The following is a 17,367-nucleotide window of genomic DNA, read 5'->3' on the forward strand; positions in this document are numbered from 1 at the left end:
AGGAGAGGAAAATTCTCCAACCTTTAAAACTTGCAAATTGAAAAAATCTTCACAAAAGAATAGTTTTGCTTTTCTAAAAAAGAAAACGCAGCCTGTATTCAATTTTGTTCTTGATTCCAAAACCAAACAGCACCTACTGACTAGTTTTGGACTTATAATGGCTAAACAAGTTCCCTCAAAATGTCAATTTCACGGTGACAACTGTTCAAGAAGTGATTTCATTGCTTGCAGAAGGAGATTACATGATGACCCTGGATCTCCAAGATGCTTATTCCTCAGAGACACCAGTACCTGTTTAGCTGTATATTGGAAGGCATCATGTCCAGTTCAAAGCCTTTTTATTTGGTCTCTCAACATTTCCATTTTTACAAACGTACAAGCTCCAGTGGTAGTGCTTTCTAAGGCACTTAACTATGTAAAGAAACTCTACCAGTGTCTCATTAGTCTGAGTTTCATATTGAACCTAAAGAAGTCTAATCTGACTCCATCTCAAGTGAGACTCTTTATTGGAGCCCTGTTTGATACAACAAAAGCTAGAGTATTCTTACCAGAATCAAACGCTTTGAAGAATCCTTCTATCTTGCCAGGAAGCCGCTGCCAGAATGTTTTAAGGGTGCAGGGGATAATGGCAGCGCTGACGACAGTGGTTTCGTGAGTGCATCTTTGTCTCTAATCTTTTCTTCAACACCTTCTAGCTAGCCCCTAGGTCTCTGTGTGGTCTCTCAATCCATAGTCCAAAATCTCAGTTGGTGGTTGAACACAGAGAATTATCTCAGAGGGGTGTCCCTGACACTCCCAATATCCCTTGTCGTAAAAGCCAAGGCAAGTCAATAGGGTTGGGGAGTGACTCTGGGAAAGGTGGAAGTGAAAGACAGTTGGTCTCCTATGAACATCCTCCACTCCTCGAATTGAGAAAACTGTCAGCAATACGGACAGCAATAGAGAAGTCCCTGTAGTCATTTTATCTTCTCAGTCATGGGAGGGGAATTGTGACCGAATGGAGAACCAGGTAGCCAAGAGCTACATAAATCAACAGGGTGGAGTCATGGTAAAAGAGTTAGCAGAATTAGCGCACACTATTTGCCTATGCGAAGAAGTTCAACTACTGTCTCTAACAGAAATGTATATCCCAGGTCAAGACAATTATCATGCGGACAGCCTTAAGCAGAAATATTGCTCCTCAGTGAAATGTCATCAAGGGAGTGAAGGGTTCCAGCAGTTGGTGTTGGCATTTTGTCTCCCAAAACTGGATATTATTACTTCCTGGTCCAATGCTCTTCTTTAGCATTATTGCACAGAATTGGGGGCAAGTCAGGCGTGTGCAATGGATGCCCTGTCCTTCTAGTGGCTTACTGGTCTATTGTATGCCTTTCCTCCATTTCCCCTTCTCCACAGGGTGCAACAGAAGATTCTGGAAGGGTGGATGACAGTGATTCTAGTGGTCTCATTGTGGCCCAGGAGTATCTGGTTTCCAATACTAATGAAATTAGCAGATTGATAGTGTATTTATTACCCACTATCTCCTCCTGTAATCAGGTAACCCTGGTTGTTTCACAGGGCTCCACAGGTGTTAAATCTATCTTCTTGTAAGTTCAGTAGTCCAGAATACCAACTACCTTAGCTGCTTAATTGATGAATTGGAGAAAAAAGAATTGTGTTTGTTGAATAATCTTGTGACCCTCGTAGGGTTTTGAAGTTTTCGGAAAGGGTTTTTCAGAAAGGTTTTATCCCTCAACTCTGTCTTCATGAGTTTCCATTATGGGTTTCAGCGAAACATTAATAGATTTTTCCAAGGTTTCGGCTCTTGTAAAGAGATTATTAAAATGTTTTAGGCTTACAAAACCTGTCCAGCCATCTGTGTTTCTCCCATTGGGATTTACAAATGGTCTTAAAAGGTTTCAAGGCCCTCCCTTTTCAGCATGTAGGGGCAGATCTACAAGGAAGTGCTGCAGCGCGGCAACGCAAGTCCTCTGGCTGCGCCACGCTGCGGCACTTCCGAAGCACAGGAATGAGTCATTTTTTGCAAAAATATGTTGCATTCCTGTGCTTCCCCCTGCGCTGGCGCACAAACTGCAGCCATGCGCTGGCACAGGCACCATTGCACCATGGTGCAAGTATGCCTGCGTCGTAGGGAGATTGTTTTTGTGCAGGACGGGCGACCTTCCTGCACAAAAACAATCACTACAGGCATTTTCCTCTTTCAAGGCGTGCTGTAGAATGCAGCACGCTTTAAAAGAGGAAAAAAGAAGGAGAAATGAAAACATTTCTCCTAGTTGCGCCTCACTACGTAGCACTGACACACATTTCCAGATTTACGATTCCTCGTAAATTTGGAAATGTTTCTCGTTCCATGAGTGTTGCGTGGGAACACACACAGCAACACCCATGGAACACCCCTTCCACGCAAAGTGCTGCGTGTGAAGGGGCCATATTTGCAAGGAGAGGTAAAGTCACGCAGGGTGGCTTTTCCTCTCCTTGTAAATATGGAGAAGTGAAATGCGCCTCCAGTACGTCTCAGAAAGTGACGTACTGGTGGCGCAGGGGACTTGTAAATCTGTCCCATAGAGTCATCAAGTTTGCAGTGGTTGAAGGCTAAATTAGTATTCCTTGTGGTTATCAGAGATTGGGGGTTTTAGGAGCCCTGTTAGCTTCCTTTCAATGCATTAAATATTTTTCCTGCCATGGTTATTCCAAATCTGGTCCCTTGATTTAAACTTAAACGTCAATCTCACCTCTTTAGATAAAAAGAAAAGATGCCCCCAGTCTGACAGGGCACAACAGAGTTCTATTTTCATTGGATTTAAAAAGCGGTGCCCTGTTTTTTTTTTATTAGAACAAAAGACTTCAGTAGGTCCAATTATTTTTTGTATCTTTTGGCCCAGCAAATAAGGGAAAAAATCCATCTACAGTTTCAGTTAGTTGAGGAGATTGTCAGACTATTTCAAAAGCCTGTACCTCCATGCAATTACAAGTTCCAGGTTGCATTCAAGGAAGATCTACCAGGGGAGTTGCAGCAAACTGGGAGGAGGCTAATGAAATGTGCAAAGCTGCAAATTGGTCTTCCACAGACATTATTGTTTGGAATAGGGACAAACTGTTAATTTTGGTTTGAGAGTTCTGAAAGCTGGTATGTAATAAATACCAGTATTCATGATTGTTGTTATTAAAGCTTTCGTTCGGAAGCAGAACTGATTGGAATCGTAGTCTGTGCATTGAGGTATTGCAGATAGAAATGTTATGTATATATACTTGTAGAGTATGTACTGTGACAGGAAGGATGGGTTTTGCTGTATTTTATTTGCCCTAACTGAAACCTTAATCCTCCCTATAACAGTCTTACTTCCCACCCTCGATCTATATGTTCTTCATTCCTCAATGCAGCTTTTAAACGAAGCAGAGCACGAGAAAAGAGGGGTTATTTCTGGGCAGGTTTAGACTATGAAACATGAAAAAAGTGTATTCCGTAAGGGAGATGGGGTGCCTCATAAAGAATGGAACGATCGTCAACCACTCACTCAAAACCAGCAGACTAAACTATGGCCGGAATAAACAAATCTCTACTCCTAAAACTCCAGACTATCCAGTACGCCACAGCCAGACTTGTCCTCGGCATCCCACGCAACACCACATCACCCAACACCTATAAGAACTCCACTGGCTCCCCGTCGAAAAGAGAGTGGCCTTCATGCTCCTCACTCACGCCTACAAATCCCTCCACAACATCGGAACCCAAACCTCAACGAAAGAGTCTCCTTCTACGCACCGAAGAAAAGCCTCCGATCCGCAGATCTTGCCCTAGCGGAAATCCCATGCATCCGCAGAGCCAGAGCAGAGGGGCGATCCTTCTGATATGTCGTAGCCAAGACCTGCAAGGAACTCCCACTCAACATCAGGCAAACATCCATACTGCAAGCCTTCCGGAAGAGCCTCAAGACCTGATTCTGCAGATGAGACGAAGCAGCATGGTACCCCCTCACCCCCCAACCACCCAGAGCCTTGAGACCCTTGCGGGTGAGTAGTGCGCATTACAAATCCCTGCTTGATTGATTGATTGAATAAATGATTGATTGATGGGGAAGACTAAGATTTCGGGTAATGAAAATCATTAGTAAGTATTATATAAAATCCTTTTTCAATAACTGAGGTCCAGAAACGTTTTTACCCTACATTACCATCACTCCTACGATTTCCATTAGTAAATTTGCTTGTGCCTCCAAGGTGGGTTACTTGAACACTTCCATGCTACTGAGTCTAACCCATAAGTCCACTAATCCCAGACATCTTTTTATATATAGCACAGCAAGAGTGCAAAGATTTATGTGGGGGATGTGAATGTTTAGAAAAGCATACCCTCGCAAATGTATGAGGTTCATGAAAGGTTTGTCAGTTGTGCATGTATTTTAAAATCAATTAGATCCAGCAGTTAAAAAGAAACAAGCATTTGCAATGAAACAGGTCTCGCATTTGCGAGAGTTTAAGCTATTGGCAATGTAAATGACAATGCCTTTTATTGATCTGTTTTGCTAATTAACACATAAATAAAAGGCACAATCATTTACATTGCCAATAGCTTTAACTCTCGCAAATGCGAGACCTGTTGCATTGCAAATGCTTGTTTCACCAGCTGACGGATCCAGTGAGTTTGCAGAGAGGGGAAAGCAGAGCAGAATCCTGGCTCACAGATGCACAGAGCCCTTATGACCACACTGTGACTCGGATCATACATATTTGCGGCTTTACATTTCGCCTGAAAACACTAAAAGGGAACAAATCGATTTTTTCTTGGAAGTCTCATCTGAAAAAAACATAAGCATATTGATTAACAGTTATCGGCATGGAAGGGATTAGAACTACGACTGTTACGAAATTAAATCAGCCCTGAAGAAGTCCGGTAACAGACGAAACGCGTTGGCTATCTGCTTTTAAAATAAAGAAAATTGAATAAAGAACTTAACTGAATCGAAGAGCCTCCGTTTACTGTTTCTGGGGAAAACTGTTAACAATGAAATATTGTGTATCTAATGAGATCTCTATTTGGAAGATTCATATAATGTATTACATTTTTGAAGGGTGCAGACCACCTTTTGTGAATTTAGAATAAAAAAAAGAGGAGGCTGAGGTAGTGAGAGAATGACAAAAGAAAAATTAATGAATGGTTTCAGGATTAGGGGAAATGAGAAGAATGTAGAGAAAGAAAGAAGGTGGAGAAAGGTAGATAAGAGAGGTAAAGAGGAAGTGAAGAGGGTAGTAAGAGGGCAGAAAGAGGGAAAGCAGACAAAGTAAAGGGATATGGAGAAGAGAGAGAAGAACCAAAGAATGAGTGAGGAACAGTGAAAAGATTAACAAGGTACAGGAAAAGCTATAGGAAGGAAGAGGCTGTAAACAGACAGGAAGGGAAAGAGGGAGAAAATTACCAGAAGAAAAGAAAAAGTGCAAACGATAGAATGGAAGGTGAAGGAGATAAGTAAAGAATGGTGATGGGAAAGGAAAAGAAAATTGAAAAGCATGGAATGAATGGACAAAGAAAGAAAGGAGACCAAGATGATGAAGGAAAGAGAAATTGAGAGAATAAACAAAGAGAGGGGCAGTTCGACTGAGAGGACACAGAATAAGAAAAATCCATGAAGATGAGAGAAGGGGAGTGGAAAGATGTAGGAATATAGGAAAGGGGAGTGAGAGAGAGAGAGAGAGAGAGAGAGAGAGAGAGAGTATTGCCCTGACTTTACTGACGACAATTAAAGCACCATGATTGGCCAAGGTACCTCTCTACACCAGCCTATTGTGTAGATTTACGAAAGGGCAGACAGGAGAGGACTAAATTATGCAGCGGGTAGACTAAATTATTCTATAAGAAAAGAAAATATTTTTACATAATGCTACATACTTTGGGATTTTACATATTTGTCATTTTTGCACATGTTAATACTGCCTGGGTAAAGGTTTCACCTCATTAGGACCAGCTCAACACCCAGATATAGCAAAAGCAACAGAAATGTACCCAGTCAACCTTTGGGAATGGCCACCCACTGTGTTGCAAAAGCTGTTGCTGAGTTTTCAGTAACTTTTTATCCGTTCCAGTGAGCAATCAAACATTCTAGTCATGGGTTGTGTTTGGAAAACACATTTTCTTCTTAGAAAAGACTAAGATATTGTGATGAATGTACCACTAAATGAAACTGCATCTGTGGCCCCCAGTTGTGATTACTTCCGAACTAAGGCTGTTCAGTAATGTTATTCTCAAAGGCAAACTGTTCTACGAGTCACTAGGGGGTGCGGTGGGTAATGAATGTTACAACTTTAACATGTTCATACTATGGTTGCTTCACGCTCGCACCAAACGTATCCAGAAGGACCATGGGTCCGTGGACAGACTGCCTGCTGACAGACGGGTGTGAATAAATCATTCTCGGGGTGCTCAGCACTCGCCGTTTAACCTTGACCTTTGAGCACGCGCCAAGCGGCAAATGTTCTAACAAGTCGGTCACTGCGCGCCTTCCCACGCCACGGTGTAAGTGATCCCAAAGAATGCTGGGAAAGGTGGTGTGAAAGGTCATCAATGTATGCGCTCAGGAAATAGTGCAAACAAATGTTTAGACTAAGTTTCAGCTCAAGTGGAGAGCGACTTGACATACTGAGACCGTGCTCGGCAAGTATGTGATCAAAGCATATCGGCCAATCCCATGACAGGAGGGTGTTTCACGCGGATCCCGAACGACAGCCTCTGCTGACACTTCACAGCCGCTTAACAAGATCGTTTCCAAGAAAGACATCATTGGAACCCACCCCCCTGACTGCACAAGCGGCGAGTGTTCAGATGAAGTACTACTATTAATTACCTTATATTTCACATTAACGCACACTATCATCTCAGCCTCTAACGTCTTATTTCAATAATGGCCGGGCTACATATTTTGATTCATATTTATTTCAAATGGAAAAAAGAGTGATAATATCTAGGTGCGGTCGTTGATGAAATGGGTGGCAAAAAGGCACAGTTAGGTACCCTAAAACTGACAGCCAAGCCAAGCACCTGACGTGCGTGATGGGACGATTAAAAAACACAAACATGGCCTGATAAAAAACACAAGGCCTTGCTGACGGTAGTCTCAAGCAAACTAATGCCAACAATCTCATATGGAGCAATTATGTTTAAGGACTAGCTATTTGAATTGCTAGATGACGAACAACGTGCTTGTTATTGCGTCTATTTGCTCTTCCAGATTGCACCAGTCAAGTCAAAATTAGGCTGGAGTTCAACCTAATAAAACAGGACTTGGTTAGGCGAGCAAAGTTTGTTTCAATTGAAAAAATGTGTTAACCAGCACACTTCTTTCGGATAAAATTCAGCAGTCAAGCAAGGCATGGGGATCTCTACTGGCAAATTCTATCAGTGCTCTGAATGCAGAAGAGATAATATGCAAACATTTGCCCAGCTAATTAACAGCTTCATTATTAATGAAAAATGCAAAGACAATAACCACAGAGCACGATCTATGAGACTTAAAGGCCAAGGCCCATGGTAGGTGGGCAGTTGATCTCTACACGCCCCAGGTTCTTCCTGAGTATCTGTGCCAGCCTCTCCAATCCAGGCCAGTTACCATCTTATGAGATTGCACTTTGGTCTGATCCTACTAAGGTGCTACTAGTATGGTCAAAAGAAGTCTGAAAAAAATACATGATGCAGATTGTGAGACCAATATGAGGAATCCCTAATTCACATGATTAGCATTTGTGATGGTCTAAAATACCTGCGGCTGTTTTGGCTACAACCAGTATTCGGGTTTGAAATGAGAGATCTTGCATGGCAACGGTTCTCTGCTGCCTAAAAGGAGAATCGTGCCAGCTATCAGGGCCATTTTGAATTTTATGATACAAGCAGTTGCTTCACTACAAAAAGGAAGGCAAAGGCTTAGCTGAGCAAGTCTCTAAATTCTTCTTTTCAATTATAAATTAACTTGGCTTTAGATTCCGAGAAAAAAGTCTACAGAACCCTAAGAGGCAGCCTGAGTGTTAACAGTAATGGGGAACCTTATTGTGACATGGGAGTGTCAAGGCACCTTCGTACATTGCACTTGGGTCATTCTGTCCAGCAATAGTAGGAAGCAATAGTAGGAACATTAGTGGTGCAATGGATCAAAATCTTATGTACAGACTTTTAGCATGGAGCACTTTAGTTCTCTTTGATAAATGGAGGCAGTGAGTGCAATATGGGTTTCGGCCAAAAGATAGCCCCAAAATCAGATGAAACTATGCAGATTGTGTCCTACCCAGAGTCCAGATTCCTCGTATGAAGCACCTTATGCACAAAGCACTTTTGGTCTTTCTGACTAGTAGTGCTACGGCACCCGATAGAGGTCGGTTACGACGATGGGCCAAAATGGGAACAATGGCAATAATATGAAGGGCTCAAACTGGTTGAGATCAATTGTTATAGAAATTGAGTACATCATAAATGATCTTTTATTAGTGTTTTTTGTAATGAAATTTCAGCATTTGGTGGGTGGGGGGACGTGAATGAATTTTTGTTATGATGAAACTTTTTTCAAATCAAATTTACGAATTGTGATGTAATGATTTTAATTAGTTGAACATCAATAAATATCTTATCTTCAAAGGTCTAGGTAAAATAGTGCTTAAAAGCACAAAGCAGCAACTGTAGTTATCTGATCGTACTGGGACAAAGTTACAAGTTCAGGCGACGGCAATGGAGCGTGGGCCAGATACAGGGATGAGGGTAGGCCCACAGAACATTTTACCTTTTTACTTTGATGTGGGGCACTGCATCATGCAGCAACAGTTCTGAGAAGCATCTAGATGCGTTGTGCTGCATCGGTTCTGATGCGCTGGGCTGCTTCAGTTCTGATGGGGACCACAGCTGGGCTGGCAGAGCACTTTTATCCGCAATGCCAAGGGCCCAGGACTGGGGCGGCACTACTTTGGGGGGAGGCGGATTAGGACTCAGAACAGGCACATTCTAGGTGTAGGGTTCAAGATGGTTGGAGCCTTTTCTGTCCATGAGGCTCTGATCATGAGGCCATCCATATAGCCCTTGGATCACTCTGGTGGCCCTGGGCCCCAGGTGCAGGTCCAGCCCTTCTTATCCAGGCAGCACGGCAGCTGGGCAGCAGAGCACTCCTTCTTCTGAGTCTTCCACAGATCCAGAAGTGACCTGAAGAGTGAGTCTGAGAGTCACATTTTTATGCTTGGTGCTTCCTTTGAAGTAGAAGAAGTTTCTAGAGATTCCTCTTTCAAAAGTGCTTGGAATTTTCTGCCTCCCTGCCCTGGTACCAGTCTGTCTGCAGGCACAAACGGCTAGTGGGAAGTTCTTTGTGTGAAGGCAGGGCACACCCTATTGACTTGTAAGTGGGGAAGCTCCGCCCTCCCATCCTGAGTGAGATGGCCCACCCAGGCACATCTAATTTGTCTATTGTGGGCTGTCTGGGAGGAATATACCAAAGCCAACTACACCCACTCATGTCAAGTAAATGTCTATTAAGACTAGGAAATCTTTACTTACCTATATATACTTACCTTGACTAATTGTAGATTTTGTGGAAGCATTATTGTAGCAGGTCGATATTTCAACAGCAATATTACGGCATACTGGGTTACCCGGGGACACTTTGGATTTATGGCAATGAACTGCTGACACACAGACAACACTCTAAAAGTATGTTGGCCAGTAGGACTTGCATTTTGTATCTTGGTTTGCCTGTTGATGGTAACCAACACAACCATGTCATATTCACAAGAACAAAGGTTTGGAACCATTTGAATTCCTTCGTCAAGCAATGGATATTTTTTTTATAAGCAACGTACCGTATGAAGCCTTTATTTTAAACCTCACAAATCACGCTCTGTTCACTGAGAACTGTAACATTTTCAAACTGAGACATTTCTTTCTGTTCTTCACAAAACCCGGTTCGAATCAGAAGAGAAATAGGTCAGCATTTCACACTTTTGAGAAATAGTTGGAATTGCGTCACCAAACCCCAGCTATTTTTGAGGTTACTTGACAGAGAATAAATTTCATATCTAGACCAATGCAAAATGCTTGTTTCCTGGTCACGAGTTCCCAAGCACTGTAAGTTCCATCTCTGCAAGTTTCAATCATTCCTGCGTGATGTAACTTATTTTGCACCAGATTTAAAGGGACATTTCAACGAATATTTAGATTTATGTTTTCATTCAGAAGGGTGTGGATCACCCCTTTAATACTGACCAATTTTCTCCTAAATTTTAATTTATTACAACATCATGTACTGATGAGATCACATAACCATGGGGCAAGGACGAGTGATAATTTATTTTACATCGCTTGAGAGTGAATACTCCATCAGTGCCATAAATGAGGCCCAGAAAGATTTAATTTTTTATAGAAATTGGCACTGCATCTCTCCAAATGGATATGATCATTTTAAAAATTCATATAAACCGTGAAAGGGGATTGAGCGTTGATGATGTCCCTTTAAATGAGAGAAGAACGCAGGTCATCAGACAAAAGACCGCGCCTGAAGCCTCTGCATACAGGCAGACTTTGTCCTAAAATGATACGTGAGCGGTATCATTCTGTGCAGTCTGCATGTCGCGGCATTCTGGTCAGTGCACATGCCACTGAAGCAACTTTTCTAAAAGTTCTAAACGGAAATGTGCATGAGCCATGTACAGTGTGGCATTGGCATGCTGCCGTGCATCAATAGATCACAAAATGTTATTCACCTCCATCAACAAAAATATAAATTCTACAATGATTACCTGCACCCCAATATCTATCTCATCTAATTCTGTGCCACTTTTCAGCCTAGAATAATTATCTGAGGTAGAAAGTTTCTGAATGTGTAGGTTAACGTCGATATGTACAGCTGTCCATCGGGTTTGCATCAAGCTTGACATGTAACCTATTTTGCAGTAGAGGTGAAGTAATATGGTGCACACGTGTATGAAATTTCACAGCTACAAGGTGTGTAAAGTATGTGTTTTGAACATGTTTGTATGTTAAATCAAAGCACCACCCCCTATCTGATGTGTGTACAGGAATGATGTTTAGTTAAGCCCATGCCAGCACTTTGGGGAAGAACCTGTTCTGAAATAGGGTTAGGATTTGGTACTCAGTTTGGATTGGCCATTGACACACCTTTTCGAGAGAGCCTCCTTAGTGATAATCAAAGCTAGTACCGATTACTGTATGGAAAGGGATGAAGTGTTCATTGATTGATCTCCTGCCTACGAAGGACTTGTTTAGAGGTTGAGCAGAGAGGGGTGTGTCTCTTTAGATAACAGTTCAAGGGGCTCCCTGTATGTTGACATGTTCAAACCCTTGCTCATCTTACTTGAGTTGTGTTCACAAGTTTATAAAACTAAACATCTCTAGGTGTTATTATCATGGATATATTTAGAGAAAAAATGTACCCCCCTCTTGGCAGGATAAAAAAAAGTTAGCTGTCTAACGGTGAATTTTATAACAGCAAAGTATCGGCTCAAGTGGAAAAAAGAAGGTTTTTAAGGGATTTTCTGAATCTGCTCAAACAAGGTTCATTGTGAATTACTACAGGGAGTTAATTATCTTATTGCCACTTGGAAACGAAAGGCTCTACATCATCCCATTTCAAGCACTTAGATTTGAAAAATGTGTTTATACCCACGCCTTAGACTATGGATAGGAAAAACATTTCAGATTTTTTTTTTAGAAAGTTAGGATCAATTTCACGGTAAGGTTTGTATATCATGCGGGCTGATTTGATATTTTTACTCATTTGAAGGATCGAACATACCCTGATTTTGCTGACCCAGCATCCCTTGAAGTTAGCGTTGCATTTCATGCATATACTCTCCCACCCTAACGCTAATGAGCTAGTCTTAGCAGCTATCGCATTCACAGATTTCTGTTACCAATCCTACCATTCTACATAATCATCGCATCCACATTTTGATATAAAATATGGCAAAGCATATTTCCTCAAGCTTTGCGGTCATGCAGACAAAACTGACAGCCAATAAGCTTCAAGCTAGACTACTTAGATGGCCAATGCAGGTTCCTACAGACACCATAGCATATCAGAAGGAAACCATAATGTAGAAAGAGCACACAGCCGGGCACAGGTGTCAATCAGCACAGCTTTCGTGATGCTCTTTTTACTTCCAGCTACTGCAGGCAGCAGTGGAGGCTCACTCACCTTTGGCCACCTCAGGCCCATCTTGTGTATCTTTGTGTTGCTCTGTGTGGGAAGTACAGTGTTGAGAGGGTATATGTGAGCTGAGAATACCATTGGCAAAGGCAACCAAACACCGCACAGAAAAGAAAGCATTGGAGACCAAGGTTCTTTCACATTAGCAATAACTTGTTGTTTAGACTACTGCTGTAGGGGTAATAGGTCTAATTGTATGTACCCATGGAGTATTAAACCTCTGCTGTGTAATGAAGTAGTAGAAATTAATAATTAAGGATCTTTACATACATTACTCTGCCGATGAATTTTTGAACTACTAACTATGCAATCTTGCACCTTATCTCACTGTAATCACCACAATTGCCTTCACAACAGCATGTAATTTAATAACGAAAGGTAATAATTTTGTTAGGATAATAACTTGATCACTTTTGCCCCATATGATGAATCTACTTGAATCTGGCAAGCATAACACAGTGTGGTCAAGGAAATAAAAAGTTATAGGAGGGGTGCCAAAACACCGTTTTCAAATTCATTCTAGGGACATGGACACCTGTCCTTAGTACCAGTTGGTTCTAGTACAAACAACAACTTTGATTAGCCATATGAAGAGTATTTTTGGATCAATACCAACTTTGGGCCCAATCAATGGTTCTACATGAAACTTTCCAAAATACAAATATGCCAAATTAAGTATGTTCTTGAAACTTTTTATGGCGTTTATTGATCAAGAGTAATTTAACAAGTGCATTGCCCATTGATATCCCCATAATTAATCCCAAGTGGACAGTAAGAAGAGACCCTATACCTAGTGACCTCTGCACAAGGACACAGGCCCTGCAGTGCAGGTTAACAGAAACTTTGCAATGATTACCAGAATTAAACATTTGAATAGTTATAATCACGCCGCATTACAACTTTGGCGGTTGGACCACCCTGGGACAATCCACAACCACTGGGGATCCCCTGTGGCACAGCCAAGCATATTAGGACTTTCATGACCTCCACACTTTTCATGGCGGTAATCCTGCCATGAAAAGTGTGGCAGTCAGGAAAGTAAGAGGGATCCTCTGCACATGAGGGTGCATGCAGGGGGGCACATGGTGTGTCTCATGTATGCATGCACACCTTTTCCTGCACGGCATTGAATGCAAAGTCCATTCAGTACAGGAATGGGCTTTGGCGCTCCCAATGTGGTGCCTTTTTAATAGGCACCGATGTGGGAGCGCCAAAGGACCACCCGCCAGACAAAGAGGTAACTCATAATCTGGCGGGGGAGGTGGTGAGGTTTGGCTGTGTGGGAGCAGGGTGGTGGCGTGGCAGCCACCTCCCAACGCCACACACTCATAAACAGGCCCCTAATCATCTAAGGGACCTGGGGCCAGATGTAGGTAAATGAGAAATACCGATTTCTTAATAGCAAATTTTACCGATTCGCTATTAAGAAAACGGTATTTCCTATGTAGGTAAAGATTCGGTAAAAAATACGGAATCCTTAAGTCCTTATTACCAAATCGGTAATTGAGATTCAGTAATAAGGAATACCTACCCATTCATTTCTATGGGCTTGGAGGCCCATAGGAATGAATGTGAAGACATTCAGTATTAGCAATTCGGTATTACCGAATCGGTAATACCGGGAGGTATTTCAAGGGTGCCAGGGTGTCCAAAGGACACCCTGGTGCACCCCTGAAAAGTGCATGTGTGCACATGTGGCAATGCAAAACATACAGGTTTTATATCGCTATACAATTCTTGGAAATGTAAAATATTTTAGATTGGTGTCTTATGAACCAATATTGTAGCAAATTTTCCACTACTACCCGGTGGCGAATTAACACGTTTTTAAGAAGAGCAGTTACGCCCACTAAGAAAATGACATAACAGACAAGCATGGTACTAACCTGGAGAAAGTTCAATTCCTGCAAAGTAAAAAATAAAAAAGAAAGTTATTGTAAAAGAATGAGATTTTTTAAATGTTGTACAATTTGTCTAGGTTACTCCAAATATGCTATGTCTTTTCAGATGCAAGATTTGAAATTTTGTAAGGCTTTCTTCTAAAGTAAACATAATACCCAGAGTATCTGAGGAAGGGCAACCCATGTGAGGTAACTATTGATATCCGGTAGGAGGCAAGAGAGTCAGATGAAGGACTTTCTGTTTTCTGACAGAAAGTGATGCAGGTAAGATTTAAAGGAAGTGAACTCTTGCTTTTATAAAATGACCTGGACAAACTGCAGTTTTTATTTGTGTGTGTAAACAATCTGTAAATTATGGGCAAAAGGCTACTAAAACGTCAGTACAGTGCACTGAAAATCAAGGAGAGGGGAACATGAGTGGAAGGTGGAGGTAGGACAGAAAACATTCTGGCAAGAAATGTGCGTCAGACTCAATATCTGTTGACAAACTTCTGGAATTGTATTATGGGCCACCCGTTATGCTGTGCTTTGTCCATTATTTGATATAGAGGATAAAATGTGAACTCACAGATCCTTGAATTCAAATGTCGATGCTCCTCTGAAACTGTGGTTGGTTTTGTGGCTTGTGTGGAAATTAAATTGCATTGAAATTCTCACATTTTGTTTATCAAAGGGTTACATTCTTTCCAGCCCCTCTGCAAAGGCAGGTGACAGTGAGGTGACATTGGAAAGTCTGTGCGGTGTCTTATCTAACGTGTGGAGTTGAGTGAGCACCTAGCATAGATGCAACTTTAGGGCAATGAGTGATACATTCAGGGCAAACTGTCAAAATTCAAGACACAAATTCTGAAAAAAGGTCAATTTTTGGACGTTTGCGGAGGAAACGCAATATTATATAAGTCATTAGGCACCCAAAAGAAGTCAAATCAAAATAGGTTTATATCCTTTGGACTGCATAATACATTGCGGTATTGAACACACATTTATATGTAATTAGGCTTATTAAAAGGTTAATAAAATAGCAAACATGGAAAATTCATGACATCCTTCCACTAGACAGCATGTTCATAAATGTAATAATGGTTGATTCATTTAAGCAAGCATGGAAAAAAGAAGCGTTTGAAATTGGAAAAAGTTGAATGATAGAAATTTCGTAGTGATCAATGCTGCACCCTCAACTAAAGGAAGAATACTTGGAAACAATTTCCAATTACTTTTCTTTTTTTAAAAGATTTTTATTAACAGCATGAGAAGTACATACGTACAATTTCCAATTACACTGCTAATTTGTTTCTATTAATTCTAGTTATTACATACCACTTTGTTGTCAAGGAGAGAGGGGACACAGAGATTGTTTTGTTTAGTAGCATACCCTACCCACAATGTTATATCCTTCCTGCAATACCTTCCTTTTTAGGTCTCGCCTAGCGTTGCAGCGTGCATGCGCTGCCCGCTCTGCAAGGCATATTGTTTAACAGGAGATTTTAGAAGTGGAGTTGAAGCCCCGCCCATCATTTTGATTGGCTGGCATAATTGTTTATGCTAAACGCTGGCTTGTGATTCAAAATGAGGCTTCTTTGTTACTGCCTTATCTCTTTCTCGGATGGCCCATCCGGACTGGATTGTTTACTTGCGGCGTTACACGGTGTCCTTTAATTACTGGGTACGCACTTTTTTTTGTAATTCGCGCGACCGCTGCGGACACTGGGTGTGCGTGAGGCAAGTGTGCACGCGCTAATGAAATGCACACAAACGATGGCTACCACACTACTTAGATTATTACTGTGTCACTGTCGAGAAGATACAGTTAAAGAGAGTGCACTGTAATGTAATGTAAAACCTGTTCCTATTCTAGTCGAACCCATCCAGTTTGCTGCTGTTCACGTTTATTTACACAGTAGCACGTCCTACTCTCTTGAGTGGGGGGCCGGCGAGCTATGTTTTAATGATTGGAATGGGTTTACTCTCTACTGGCTTTAAAAGCCTGAGCCTTTTTCTTTAAATATAGTGCCTAATATCAGGCGTGCTCATTTTTGATGAGCGCTAGGTTTTGTTATTTCAGTTGGTTGAAGCACATGGAGCCGTCGTCTTTTGCTAACAATAAAGCCTATTTTTTAATTTATGATTTATAATAAAACGCTAATTTCCACAGCACACAACGCAAACACCCTGGGGAGAATTTAATACCTGACCTTTCCCACCGAGATGGTGCTTGGATCTGAAAAAGCAGGGGGGGATTGCACATGCTGTGTTAACAAGCAGGCCAGATACCATTACATGAAATCTAGTACCTCACATGGGGAATAGTAGCGGCAGGAAACCACTTTACTTTCTCTTTTTCTACAGCGTCTTGTGATATAATGACAAGCAACAAAAATGCTATTATCGGTGCCCATAAAACAAAGGCATTAGAATGAGAGAAGTTTTACAGCAGTTTGCTATTTGGGTATATATGGGTCTGTGCCTCTGTAGCTAGGTTTATGCACCCTGGGCCGAAAGTCCCCTCCCGCCTTGTACCGGAACATGTACAAAGTGCTATAAAACGCCACACAGCCGCCAGCACCAAACACCCCCTTCCCCCTCCACCGCCCCGACATGTGGTGTTTGGACACACACATTGATTGCCTTTTGGAAGCGATGTAAACGGGGAGAAGGAAGACAGAAGGTTTTGCCCAGGATAATTCCCTTTAGGTGGGAACGCCGAGATTGGAACTAGAGTGTTCTGGGTCCACAGCTCAAGTCAGCATTCCATTCAGCGCCACAAGCAGGGTAGAAGCACTTTAATCATTGGGGTTGGTCCTCCGTGCAATAGATCTGATCTGGTTTAAGGAGTTTTTAGAAATGCACCAAGGGTAGATGCAACATTTTGAAAGAGGGACATTTTGAAAAAAAAAAGCATTTGCAATGCAATAGGTCTTGCATTTACGCAAGTTTAAGCTATAGGCATTGTAAACGACAATGCCTTTTATTTATAAACAAAAGGCATTGTTATTTGCAATGTCAATAGCTCAAACTCGCGTAAATGTGAGACCTATTGCATTGCAAATGCTCGTTTAACGTGTAATTGATATGTTTTGCTCTTTTTACAGTGTACAGCACTCTGAAGTCAAGGGTCCAAGTGTGTGCTATACATAACTGTGGCATAATTCAATTTAGTAAAAATCTGCATCTAAGAGGAAATTCTTGCCTCGTCCTTTAAATTCATTTCTCATTTCAGAATCTTCCCATGACACCGAATACATGTGAGCAAATATACACGTGGATTTTTACCTTTGTGACTA

At 41.6% G+C, this 17,367-nt stretch overlaps 1 protein-coding gene across 17 annotated transcripts in view; it reads right to left on the minus strand.

The window, feature by feature from the left end:
- Positions 1-17,367, minus strand: part of MYBPC1 (myosin binding protein C1) — a 323,873-nt gene that overhangs the window by 226,190 nt on the left and 80,316 nt on the right. For 15 of the 17 annotated variants that reach the window (XM_078675161.1, XM_078675152.1, XM_078675144.1 and 12 more), the window contains 2 exons: positions 14,072-14,089; positions 12,174-12,215 (listed from right to left, as the gene is read on the minus strand). In XM_078675161.1, the coding sequence (XP_078531287.1) occupies positions 12,174-12,215; positions 14,072-14,089 (60 nt within the window). The remainder of the gene's footprint in view (positions 1-12,173; positions 12,216-14,071; positions 14,090-17,367) is intronic. The other 2 variants (XM_078675170.1, XM_078675197.1) reach the window with 1 other exon arrangement.

Source organism: Lissotriton helveticus, chromosome 1_1 (genome assembly GCF_964261635.1).
Source record: "Lissotriton helveticus chromosome 1_1, aLisHel1.1, whole genome shotgun sequence".
NCBI classification, from domain to species: Eukaryota; Metazoa; Chordata; class Amphibia; order Caudata; family Salamandridae; genus Lissotriton; species Lissotriton helveticus.